Source organism: Scatophagus argus, chromosome 10 (assembly GCF_020382885.2).
Source record: "Scatophagus argus isolate fScaArg1 chromosome 10, fScaArg1.pri, whole genome shotgun sequence".
Classification (NCBI taxonomy): Eukaryota; Metazoa; Chordata; class Actinopteri; family Scatophagidae; genus Scatophagus; species Scatophagus argus.
Genome location: NC_058502.1, coordinates 2,497,996 through 2,511,060, shown reverse-complemented (window position 1 = coordinate 2,511,060; position 13,065 = coordinate 2,497,996). Strand labels below are relative to the sequence as shown.

The window sequence follows — 13,065 nt, the reverse complement described above, 5'->3', positions numbered from 1 at the left end:
GTGAAGTGAAAAAGACTTTTATTCTTGAATCTTGTAGTCAGTTTAGCTTCCATACAGTTTGTAAATACTTGCAGTCAGTACAGCTTGAAGAACCTCTCATACCACAACATTCGTGATGTGGCTGATTTTCCTCCCTCATGGTCGTCCGCATACAAGACAGGCGTGCTGTGGCTCTCCGTGAACACCTTTATTCTTCAGCTCAGTGGTTAAAATGTCAATGGTGCTGTTCCACAGCTGGTGGCTGCTCTTGGTTGTTAGGCAGTCCTGATCTTTAGGAAAATATGCTGTCTTTGCTCCTGAAACTTGAATAGATGCTTCTAGAAATGGAGAGGAAGGGAGACAGCTGCGTCTTGATAAACTGGTCCCTCATGTGAACCTGGCGGTTAACAGGAAGTTAAAAGATGCAACTCAAAGATAAACTTCAGTCTTACCGTTACACACAGCCAGCTTGTTCCCCCCTACGTACTGGGAATCCCATTTGAATCCAGTCTGCTCGCTGCATTCGTCATACAGACGACTCACTCTTAGGAAACCAAAATCGTATCCCTGTGACGGGACACTCAAGCTGTTACGTTTGCTTTTCCCCTTTTCACTCGTAGCGATGACAGCACACTTTGTTAATATGTTGTAGTGTGGAAGTTGTGTTTTCCACTTACGTAGTTGCATAGAGGTTTGCAGTAGCGCTTGTTGGAAACTGTGACACATGCCAATCCTCCATTGGCAGGAACTTCAGCTTCAGGGCATCTCGTTGGCTCAGCACCTTGACAATCTGTACATCAGTGAGTGATATGAATCAATGCAGTATGTGTATTGTTTCTTGTTTCTGTTGTCATCCACAGCCCTTCTGTTTAGTCTTCAGACTTAAGACCTCTGCTGTACTGACTCCACGTGATATCTAAGGAAGTCTTCCTGTGTGGAGCACATTTTTTATTCAGTAAATTTCATGCTTTCATGAATGGCCACTTCAGCAATTGCTACCTGCAAGAGTCTACCAGCAGAAATGACATCCCAGCATTTAATCTTATATCAGTGCAGAGAGCATCTTCAGTGGAAAGTAATTATTCTGCTGGGCAGGCACAACTCTCTTTATTTCAGTGTTAGGCTTCGAGTGCATCGACAAATGTGGTAAGTTCTGCAAACCCTGAGACGTTCTGACTGTAATCCCCACAATGAGTGCAGCCTGCTTTTATCTTAATTATTATTTACTCATGCTTGTTCATCATTAGTGTCATTAGTGTGAAACAAAAGCACAGTCTGATCTCTAATTGGATGAGTAAACTGTATTGGCTGTGACAGACTCTTTTGGGGTGAACTGCCCCTTTAAATCAAGTGTAAAATCTCAAACAGCCCTTAACGAAGTGAGAAAAGTCTTCACACTGGAGGTCTAAGTCTTAAACTGGTCACAGCAGTATAAAAAAAGAAATGAGAACACACACACCTCTGGCTCATCCACCTACCGTTCAGCTGGTGTTTGTGCAAGTTGTTGTTCAGATTCCTGATGGAGAGCAGCAGTGCAGCTGTCTGCTCTGCACTCCATGGCAGATGTTCACCACACTCTGCCGCCACCTGTCGGTTAAGAGCAGACACTACAGCTGTTTTAATCTTCACAACAGAGAGCAAGTAACAACTGACGGGAATTGAAGAGATCGCATGCTGAGTTACTGAACTGTTGTTAATGGCCTTTGTTGTTATGTTCAGTCAGCATAATGTGAACTCTGTGTGCACGTGAAAAAGGATTTCCTGTACGTTCAAAGTGTTTACCGTGAGAGCAGCTGACAGATTGTGAGCTTGTGAGCTGCAGTGTGGAGCTAAAGTTTCATCTTGAACTGTAGAGGAGGACCAGACTGCACGCAAACACACACACACACACACACACACATGCTGAATATCATATCCAACTTTATATCTTTACATGATATTTTTTCAGCCTCACATATAATCTCTTTTTCTCATTATCTTCTCTATTTCAGAACATATAAAGATTACCTGCTAGTGAGCAAAGCCAAAGAAGTTTCCCCTTTGAAGCCATGGCCTCTGAATTTGAATTTTTCTGACCCAGAACTGAAGGCAGGCAGAAAGCTGTGACAGGTGAATTTATTGACTCAGTCTATGGGGGCAAAGTTTACAGAATTGGCCAATATTGTGCTCTGCAGCCAAGATTGGAGTCACTGGCTTTCCAACATTTCACAAACTTTCATTTCAGAACTTCTATCCAGTGCTGTAACCTGAACTTTGGCTCTGCAGAGGCGGATGTTCCATTTTATGTGTTTGTAGACAGGATTTTTTTTTGCAGCTCACATACAAATGGCAACATTTCCAAGAGTTTTGTGATAACAGATTGTTGTCCCTCTCTGTAGGGCTCTGTTTTGTACTGCTGGGGGAGCTGGTAGTACACACTAACTTCAGTTAGTGCATTTCTGCTGTGCGTCTTCACACAGGATGTCACTACTGGTTCTTAGCTATGGAGCCAATTGCTGGTGCACACACACACGCTCACCAGCCCATGAGACATGCTGGGTGACTCGGTGTCAGTCAGTAAGTTGTGCCACGATGGATGACTTTGTAAATAATTCACTTTGGATGTTATTCATTATGGATGTCTGACAATCTGGAAGCAAATGAACTGCTGAAGCTTTCAGATCAAGTGATTGAGCTCATTAATTTTCGTTTTGCGTGTGATTTGAGGAACAAAGTTAAATTCCTCAATAAGGACCTCGAGAGCTGTTATTGTCTCTGGTACCAACACGTTCTGTCACATATTTGAGTTCTTTTTGTCTTCTCCTCTGATCAAAGAAGAAAAGCTTACTGTGATAACGATGATACAACATACAGCTGATGATTGCATCATTTAATGAATCAAAAGTTCTGCATCTTGCATTGGGTTGAAGGACGACATGGCACAGTTGTTGTTTGAGGCTATTGTTTAATTGCATCAGCGTTTGTGAAATTTGGAAGTGTGAACCTGCCAGAATCTAAAAATTTTAACACATGAATTTATGGTGTGAAAACTTCTGTTTTCCTTGAATTGTTATCTGCGAATTTCTGTAAATCCAGCTGGTTCTAATTATAGAAATTTTCAGTTAACCCTGATTTGTGTTTCAAACTTGTGCTGTTATTGGGTCCTTGGATTTTAGGGAATTAGGCCTGGAAAGTGCTTGAGAAGTCCTTATTTTGGTGTTTAAGAAGGTGGAGGAACCCTGTTGTCCCACCGTCTGCTTTGTAAAATCTTGTCCTGTTTGCTGGAGAGGACACTTTCTGTGTGTGGAGACACACACTCACGGTGCACATCAGCACAGAGCCTGAAACGCCCACAGAAGCCCTCTGTGGCTGCGGGCTATAAAAGTGATGAATGGTGTGTATGATAGCGACGTGCTTTTCCTCTCCTTCTAACCTTTCTCAAACACTGGTGACGTTCTCCCTGCGGCGCTCCTCGTCTACCTCACAGGCATTGTGCTGAATTAGCCAGCCGTGGAAAACGGCTACTCTGTTGTCAAATGATTCACATGGCTGAGCCGCAGAGAGCCGAGCAGTCAGAGCTAATTGGTATTCTGGAAGACGCCGCGCTACCTGTTTCAAGTACTTTTCCTGTTTGGGAGGAGCGCTGTGCCTCCAGGGAAAGTGTGGATGCAAACGCTGCTGATGAATTGCTAATAATGTCTATTATCTCATTTTAATTACCTCTTTGCTTTTATCACGAGGCTGATTTATTTTCTTAACACACAGAAGCCGCAGCAGTTGCGCAGAACCTTGAAAGGTGCAGCACGCAGCCGTGTGAGATTAATGTGCAAATGCCTTTGGAAGCAAGGGTTTAACACAGACATTCAAGTCTGAGCTCGTAAAGATAGAGGCAAGTTGAAAAAGGATTTTCTGTCTAAACAAAAATCAAAGTGAACAGAAGGGAGCAACAAGCAGGGACCAGGGCAGTTGAAAGTAGGACTGATAACTCCAGCTGTGCAGCAGCAAATATTTGAGGCTCAGCAGGAGGCTTCAGAAAAGGTTTTCTTCTCCTCCCTGTCCTGCCTAACCTGCTACACTAATTAACAATCTAAATCAGCGACAAAAACGTCTGCTGGTGGGATGAGAGCACTGCATGAAAAATGTTTTTGTGAGAGTTGACTGACAGCTCCACTCATCACTCGTTCCTCACCATCTTTTTTCCTTCTCTCTCAGTTGTTGAGCCTGCACAAATGAGTGGAATGTCAGACAGGTGCCACTTACAGGGAGAGTGCAGGAGGAGGAAAAGAACATTTCAAATCAAAGATCGTCTTCGCTCGCTCTGCTTTCTCCACGGAGCCCACTGAGTGAGCTGGGTTCACACAGTCACTTAGTCATCCGGTGTGCCGATCAGTCAAGTGAACATGCAGATTGGCCGACGCCGACAGGAACAAAGGGAACATCAGCGTACCGAAGCAACAGCACAGAATGCACACGCCAGATGGAGAAAACTATTAATTTATCAAATATTTATAAGATGCAAATGTGAATAAAAAAATGATGGTGCCGTCCCCCAACACCTGTTTCCCTGCCGGCTTGCTGAGCTCTTGTTTATCACCTGCCCCCCACCTGAACACCACGTGTCTCTGTGCAGTGAGACCTGCACTTCTTTTCCAGTATACTCACCTGTTGACTCTTTGTCTTTCTGTCTGCGTGCCTTTTGGCCAGTCACTTCCCATATTTACCTCCCTGCTCCTTGCTTCCTGTCTCTTTGTTTCCCTCTTGTTTTCTTACCTTGCTTCCTCTAATATCAAAGGTTAGGACTTAATTGGCTCTTAGTATGCTAATTACTGTCTGAGACTGTAGTTGCATGGCTGTTTGGCTGTCACAAGATTTTTATGTCACAATGAGGTGCTGCTCACCGTTTGATTTTCGTTCTTCTGTTACAGTGCAGCTTTAATATTATCATGTTGTTCTTTCAGGGTGTCATTTATATCACCGGGGTGAGACTAGATGTTCATACATGATGACTAGATCTGGTTGGAATAATGTCTAATGTGAGTCTTGCAGAAACTTAATGTGAGCTCAGTCTGTTGCCCACAAGATAATTCATGCGTTCATACAGCTTGACTTCCTGACATGTCTTGTCAGCGCTGTGCTGAAGATTTAATGCACTAAAGGCGGCCTGTTGTTTCGTCCACAGAGGGTCTGCACACTGGGGATGTGCTCTGTGGCTTCAGGACAGAAGGGCACACAGAAAGAGCAAGAGTTCATTGTTTATGTGTGAGGGTTCCCACTGCTGCCAACAGCTGACAGGAGGCCAAAACCTGCTGCCTCTTTTTCCTCTTTCTTTCCAGAACAAACAGAGCCAGCATGAAAGCTTTTAAGTGGCACAAAAGGAGATTTTATTAGCAATCGATACAGAGCATACAAAGATCACAGAACTTTTTCTTTTAATGGCTTGTTTGTTTTGAAGGGGAAGAATCCACCTCAAAATGTACAATGCATGGTGATGATTTTATTCTTTGTTGGAGTAAAAGGCTGACTTTTAGAGACTGGGTGACTGTGATGCAGTGATGACCTTGACATTTTCATATCTCATGTTCATGATAATATTAAATTGATAGTTTGGGTTTGGAGGTACTTTCACCTTTTCCAAGAGACAGCTGAAGCCTTTGCTTCGTGCTCTCTGAAGCCACCAGACTTAGAGCCTTTTGAAACTGGTCAGCCAAGAGGACTTTTGGGAAAAAATGTGTTTTTGTCTGTCCACTGAATTTCACATGATGTCTCATGGATGCTGATGACAAATGCAGACTGGCCAAGCTGTCTCGTGCTGGGGATGTTTGGCACTGCCTGCTGGAGTGTTTCCAATGTGATCTGTAGGATCTCAACTGCAACTTCAAGCAGGGAAATGGCCCATAAATTACATAACAAGTCAATTTTGTTTATACATCACAAGACCACAAATTAACCTTGAGGAGTAGGGGAAAAAAGCAGACAGACATGTGACACAGGTTGTGTGTACAGAATACTTCAAGATCATAAAATTACAGTATGGACAGAATAGAAAGAAAGAGAAGTTCCAGATCCAACACATCTGAAAGGAGGCACCACCAGGAGGTGCAGAAACGTCCCAGGGTGGCAGACGAGGGGCCCACAATGGAGCCCTGAAGTGCTCCTCATTTCACAGCAGAACATTTTGACGTAGTCTTATTCCAGCCAACACTCTGTGTTCTTGTGGAAGTAAGACTTGAACTTTGCGAGAACTGAAGACACCACATAGATTTTCCTGTCAGTCCACATGGTGTCACGAGACACCTGCCAATGTGTAAAAACATTTCAAAGAAGCAGAGAAAAGACACCTGGCAACCTCTTGTTTCAGCTGTGTTTTGCTGCCTCGCTCAGTCACTCACTGATGCTCCTAATGGTCCCTGGGATGGTAACAGGCTTTTCAGATTAGTGCTTCAAAAGCAGCTTTAGGAGTCATCCCAGTCCCAGCAGTGGGAGTCCATGTTGGGGAATTCGGCTCCACAAAACGTGAGAAAACTCAAGTTTGTTTAAAGACAACTTTGAAGGTTGATTTCTAGTGTTATGTTTGAAATGTGATGCGTGTGCTGCTATAAAAAGTGTGCAGTTAATGTGCTGTGTTTGCATTTATGTGTGTTGATTTCCATATGAGACAGTGTGCGAGTCTGTCTGTGTGTGACTTATTGGTTTAATTTTCCCCTTTATGTGACTGTAAATGAATGCTATTTGAATAAAGCTACTGAGGCTCATAAAAGCGCTTGTGTTGAGAGATAGTGACTCCAGTTAAGTTCCTTCTCACAGTCGGAGTGGAACGGGTTGATGGGCAGCGACACAGGAAAAAGAGCCGAAAAGAAAATTCTTCCCCTGCTCTCCATCAGTTGTGATATCTTTAAAGTCTGGTTCACGCTGTTAAAGGTTTGCCTCCAGGGATTTATTTTGTGACAACACACTTTAAACTGACCCGAAGGATCGTGAAGAGAAGCGCTATATGCAGTCAAAGCGTAAAGTGGGTTCACATTTCCACTGCGGTGAGCCCTGCAGCAAATTTATTTCTGTTACTCATTTCGTTTCTTTTTCAGGCCATTGTGGGAGAAGGAGATATAAACAAGGCTCATTCTAAAATGATCTGTCTATTTGGAGAGACTTCACTGCCTTGATATTCATAAGCCAATTTTTCTCAAAAACAAGCAATTATAAAACCAGAACCTGAACCAGAATGTGAAATCTCCAATCATGACTCAGCAGTAAGTCTATTGAGTGCTTACACAGGAATTAAGTGCTGATGTCTTCATATATTTGCAGTTTGGATAGAAAATGTTCACAGTATATGACAAAAGCGTTGGGATTACTGCACACATAAATCTGTGTTGTGCTGTCTTGTTATGGCTGGGATAACATTTAACATCAGGGATCCACAACACACGTGCACACAACAACCATAACATTTAAACTGCATGAGAGAAAGACCTCCCATATAGACAAATAACAAAACAAGTCAATGTGATTCCCACGTTTCAGCACTGCTGTCTCTGCGTCACCACTCGCTGCAAATGTTGTTTTTCCTGTTGATCAAATACAGTATACTTATTTCAAAATGTGAGGATGAAAGTTACTCTATATAGACAAAAGTATTGGGACAGGCCTCTTTGTTATTGAATTCAGGTGTGGTATTGGGCTGTTTTTCAGGGTTTGGGCTCGGCCTCTGACTCCCAGTGAAGGGAAATCTTAATGCTTCAGCACACCAAGACATTTTGGACAATGCTATGCTTCCAACTTTGTGGCAACAGTTTGTTGAAGGCCCTTTTCTATTCCAGCATGACTGTGCCCCAGTGCACAAAGCAAAGCTCCATAAAGACATGGTTGGATGAGTTTGGTGTGGAAGAACTTGACTGGCCCACACAGAGCCCTGACCTCAACCCCATCCAACACCTTTGGGATGAGCTGGAACGGAGATTGTGAGCCAGGCCTTTTGGTCCAACATCAGTGTGTGACCTCACAAATGCTCTGCTGCATGAATGGGCACAAATTCCCACAGAAACACTCCAACATGTTGTGGAAAGCCTTCACAGAAGAGGGGAAGCTGTTAGAGCTGCAAAGTGGGGACCAACTCCATATTATCTTTGTATCTATGTGTTAACAGCTCTGTCGGAAAAAATCAAGTGCCTCAGTGGTTTATGTTTGTCTGCTGGAAGCTGGACCCTGACTATGTCAGGGTTGTGGATAAGTCACTTTGTTGTGGAGAAACAATAACATACAGGATTTGTTGTGTTTCTGTCGTTTTTTTAAATGTAAATTCAACGTGAAAAAGAAGATCATTTTCGAAGCACAGATTTTCAGATTCTTTGCTTTTTTCCCCCACCTCAGTGATTTTATGAAGCGTCTCTTGGGTCATCTGCTATTTTTGCCTTCTCGCCCTCTGACTTTGCTCTGCCAGCGTTGCAGCATTAGCATATGAGTCAGAGCACCAGAGGGCGACACATGAGCCAACGTTTAGTCTCCATGCAAAATGTGCAGAGCAGCGAAAGACGGCTGGCTTCCACGTCAGGTGTTATTTACCTCAAAACCTGCTCTGTGTGAGTGTGTGGTAGACATGTGGGTGTGTGTGTGGACCGAAGCAGATGCTTCACTAAACACGTCAGCGAGAGCTGCTCCCTCCTTCATTATTTTTAAATGTCACTGTTGTCGTTGGATTTCTCTACACTCAACCCTGTCCATTGCAAATGCCACAGTCTCAGCCCAGTGTCTGTTTTCCTGTTATTCCTTTCATTGTTTTGGATTTCAACACTAATCAATACTTAAAAAAGCACCTCTGACAGGGAAAGTTAATGAGAGCGTCTGAGCAGGTGCTGGTGCTGTTAAAGCAAGAAAGAAAGCCGACATCTCCATGGTCGATATCTCTAAAACTCTGCAGCTCACACCAAGACCTATCTAAATAGATAAACAGCACCACAGGTGAGGAGGGAAAATGTGTATTTTGGATTTTGGGGTGAACTGTCCCTTTAAGGGATGGCTATGAGAAACTCCGATAAGATGATACAAAACTGAATGAACCGAGCTTTTTCTGCATGTGAATGTGACGTGTGCCTCACTCAGCCTCCTCTGAGGAAAAAGGAAAACCACAAACATTTGAAAAATATCCTCATCAAACCTTTTGCCTGTAAACGTTTTTTTAATCACACGCCAGGTTTTTGTTCAGGCAAACAGTCTCCTCACATGAACTCACGTCTGCTGCCAATCACGAAGTCTTGTGTACGACGCACAGCGATCTGTTTGTTTGCTAAAGGGCCTGTTGTGTAACAGTTATTATAACCTCTGCAGGGTAAATGTGTCGAATTAGTAAATCAGCAGCATGTGAGCTCAAGCACAGACGACGATTACACCACCCGAAGCTTTGAGACCAAGTGACTGATTCTTCGTCTCCAAGCAACAGCAGCTTCTGTTGGGTTCAAGGTGTGCGCCAAAATCCTGTCATGGAAAAGTGTGACCCTCACTCTGGTTTGATGTGCTCCCCTTTTCACATCAGAAAGGGTTTTTATTTTTCTTTCTTTCTTTCTTTTAGCTCTCGTCTGTCACTAAGTTCCTACTTTTGATGTTGTTGTAATATGTTCTCCTTCTATCTAAATGAACCAATCAGTTAGCTTCAGCAATGCATCAATACAATACTATCCAACATCTTGACACTTGTGGGATACATTTGTCACAATCCTGCTTCTTATTCTTTAAAGATCATTTTGGGGGGAGAGAAAGATATAAAAAGGGACGCATTCCAAAGCCATAAATCTATTTTGAAATGACTTTCATGTCTGGCATTCAAAAGCCAAATTTTCCTTAAATACAAAAACCAGAAAATGAACCAGTTTGTAAGCAAATGTCTTAAAATGAGTCCACACTAAGTCTTTTGAGCAGTCATCATGTAGGAGTTAAGTGTTGATTTATTCATAAAGCCTCATTTTGGATTTTATCATGTTCAAATTTTCATGGTAGACAACAAAAACACTTAACAGTCATAAACATTTCAGTTACACGAGAGGAATGAAAATTAAGGTCACAAGGCCTCCAGAAACAAGGCCGTGTGTAAGTTTAGATATTAGCATAAAACATGAATAAATAACATGGAAGTGATTGTTCAGCCAGGCAGAAAGCTGAAGGGGCACCTGAGAGAAAAGGTGTTGCACTTCAGACAAAAGAGAAGTTTCTGGCTCAGTTTTAGGATTAGTTTTTAGGGCTTCGCTGCTTTATTGGACTTCACAGAAGAGAGCTGAGATGAGCAGGAGAGGCCTGATGACATGACACATAAAACATGAGCTGGTGTCAGAGTCGTTTACCACTTTATGACACGACAGTTTTATTAGGCTGCTTCATGGGACAGGGTTGTGAAGGAGTCTGTCTAGTATGAAACAGAAGGCAGTATTAATCCGTTTGCAAGGTGTTTAAAATTTTACATTTGTTCCAAAACCTGACAAATGGTTTCAGATTGTTACAATAATACCTCATTTTTTCTCATGTAGCTCATTATGTAGACTGAAGATTACAGTCTGGAGAAGGAACATCATTTGTGCGGCTTTGCGTCTTCCTTTTCTGATGTCTCAAAGTATCAGTATCTTCCAGGTGTACTCATTGGTCCTCATTTATATGTAGCTCTAATGGCGATAATGTCTCCTCAGATTGTTCACAATTAAGAGTGAACTGTTAACAGCTTTAAGGTTATTGCAGTTAAATGAAGCAGCAAGTTGTGATGGGCGCTGGTAAATAGCCGCTTCCCTGTTATTAAAGGTATGTTTCACTTCAGAGCTGCTTGTTTTATGCACCATTTGGTTGTGCACAGTTCCTCTCACCGATTGCTCCTGCTGTGGCAGCAGAGCTCCACGACTCTGGCAGGCGCAGGCCTTTACTAGTCACATGTTGGGACAGCTGATGTTCAGCTCAGTATCAGTGGACTGTGTGGGCTTTAAAATGTTGGAGGAATAAAGTGTAATAGTAATCTGAAGTAGCCAGAAAGGGTGAGTTTACCACATTTTTGCAGCGTTTTCTTAGAACTTTTCTTGGAAGTAAGATAGTGTAGTCCATTTACTTTTGGCCTGGCAAAATGAAAAGCAGTAAAGGGAAAAACTGCAAGTCTGGTTTAATGGAAAATGTCTTTTTGGGCATATCTATGTGGGACGCACTGCATCAGGGAGGACCAAATGGAAATAAACAGCCAACAAGATGATTTATCTTTGTCAGTGGACGGCACAGACGTTTGTATGTGTGCTTTAAAGAAGGACTGCAGCAAGAAACTTAAGTTGAGCAGTAGGTCAGTAGCAGACTTTAAAAGGTGAAATGTGCGACACTCCCTGCCACTAGGTGTCACACTAGGGCAGCTAGCAGCACCAGCATCTCAGACCAAAACAAATGGACGTGTCAATAAAGTTGGGAGGAAATAACAAGAAGAGGAAAGCGCATCTGAACACACATTGCTCACAAAACATCAAACTAGGCAGCACTTGTAAACATGAATCAAGCTTTGGTGACTGCAGAGCCTTTTGTGTTCTGCTGCTCTGTTCAAACTGTGAAATTAGACACAGCTGATCAAAGATTTTGTTACCAGAAACACATTTAATGACAACGAAGAAATTTTTTACTAGGCTGCCATGTTTAAAACAGGTATGAACACCATTACTCCGCTGTATCTCTACACAGCAAATAGTTGTTTCCTGGCGTTATTGTGTGCTTGACAACTGTTAACATTTGCTAGCAGGACACACATCACTTCATGATGCATGAGAACATTTGGTAATGTCTGACATCTTTTGGGAAGAAGAGGAGATTGCATGATTGCACCTGTTCATTGTGTTTATTATTGCTCAGCCTTACACTTCTGTATGAGTGTTACTTTCCATGGGTGTCCAAGACGTGACCTGCTTATCTTTAGTTCCGGTCATAATGGAACAACCTTATACATACATTAAAGAGACTTTTTGGACTTCTGTTTTCTTAGCTGAGAGAGGAATGAAGGAATTTCTATTCAACTGGATAAAAATGGAATCAAGTCCTGCCATTGAATCATGCTGCACATCCAGTGGTTAATCTGTGATTGGCCCTCAGGTGGACCATCTGTCCAGACAGACAGGCAGATGGCCAGATGGCCTAACATATTTACTGGCCCCGGGGCCGCAACAGCAGACAGACCAAGAAGAAAACTGGAGGATTTCCACATAAGCCTTCTGAAAAATAAATAGGCACAAACAGACTCTGTCACAGATGTGCACACAAAAACCACAGACTGAGTGGAAGGTGATTCTCTGAACACACAGACATTCATATCATCTGAAAGAAGTAGTTTAATGAGACAGCAGCAGGGAGAATCACAGTGAGTGTGTGTGTGCACTGAATGATAACGCTAACTTATTTGAACAAGTGTTTATTGTGACCAACACATCAAGTGGTTAGTTTTTCAGACTAGCATCCCCTCTTGGCCTGACATTCCTGAAGAGGCTTCAGAACATCACAAAAAAATAATCATTTATCATCATTAATTTACATTTTCATGTGTTTCTCAATCCGTAATTAAAGTTTTTCAAGAGTTTCCCTGCCTGCAAAGTAAGTTCAGAGAGGCAGTGTAGGCTGTGGCAGCTTGTGTGTTACAGTCGCCCTCCTGTGGTGAGGACGAGGAACTGCAGGACTGAACTCTCTGTTGATATTTACTTTGCTTGTCACATCATTTATTTCTAATGTCAGCTTGTCCACAGCCAAAACATTAATTTAATTCAATTCAATTCAATTCAGGTTATTTATATAGCGCCAAGTCACAACAAAAGTTATCTCATGACACTTTCCAGTTTGGAGAGAGTTTGACTGGAAGTGCTTAGTAAGTGTCCATTATGAGGATTTTTAGAGACACCCTGCAGTCAATCAGAATCAAGTATTCACTCAGACCACGGTTTAAACAGGTTTCATTTGATTTCTGATGTATTTCCAAGCCAAAAAAAAGAATAAGTCTAACTCTCCACTGTACTGCATGTTTAATCTATTATGTCTGAAGTACATTTGACTTGTTAATCTCCTCTTACCTGCTATGAATATGGCACCAAGCTTGACTTATTTTTTAAAAATAACCTTGAAATA

The 13,065-nt window shown here is 42.4% G+C and overlaps 1 protein-coding gene and 1 long non-coding RNA gene across 2 annotated transcripts; one reads left to right on the top strand and one right to left on the bottom strand.

Moving 5' to 3' along the window:
* Position 1: 1 nt before the first annotated feature.
* Positions 2-2,136, bottom strand: si:ch1073-126c3.2 (uncharacterized protein LOC555816 homolog). The gene is made up of 6 exons (XM_046401624.1): positions 1,987-2,136; positions 1,762-1,844; positions 1,458-1,566; positions 657-769; positions 432-546; positions 2-317 (listed from the first exon to the last, which is right to left on the bottom strand). The coding sequence occupies exons 1-6, from the start codon at positions 2,027-2,029 to the stop codon at positions 136-138; spliced, it is 645 nt and encodes a 214-aa protein (XP_046257580.1). The 5' UTR covers positions 2,030-2,136; the 3' UTR covers positions 2-135.
* On the top strand, positions 1,865-5,568 carry LOC124065823. The gene is made up of 3 exons (XR_006844497.1): positions 1,865-2,088; positions 4,171-4,991; positions 5,138-5,568. It is a non-coding gene; the product is annotated as an uncharacterized LOC124065823 (long non-coding RNA).
* The last annotated feature ends 7,497 nt before the right edge of the window (positions 5,569-13,065 follow it).

What these genes read in the sequence shown, in the direction of transcription:
- si:ch1073-126c3.2 (XM_046401624.1), bottom strand. Translation starts at nt 2,029, where the DNA reads ATGGCTTCAAAGGGGAAACTTCTTTGGCTTTGCTCACTAGCAG. An exon ending in GCACAAACACCAGCTGAACG is followed by an intron (nt 770 to 1,457) that starts GTAGGTGGATGA and finishes ACTGATGTACAG; the next exon opens with ATTGTCAAGGTGCTGAGCCA. An exon ending in GCAAACCTCTATGCAACTAC is followed by an intron (nt 547 to 656) that starts GTAAGTGGAAAA and finishes GTCCCGTCACAG; the next exon opens with GGATACGATTTTGGTTTCCT.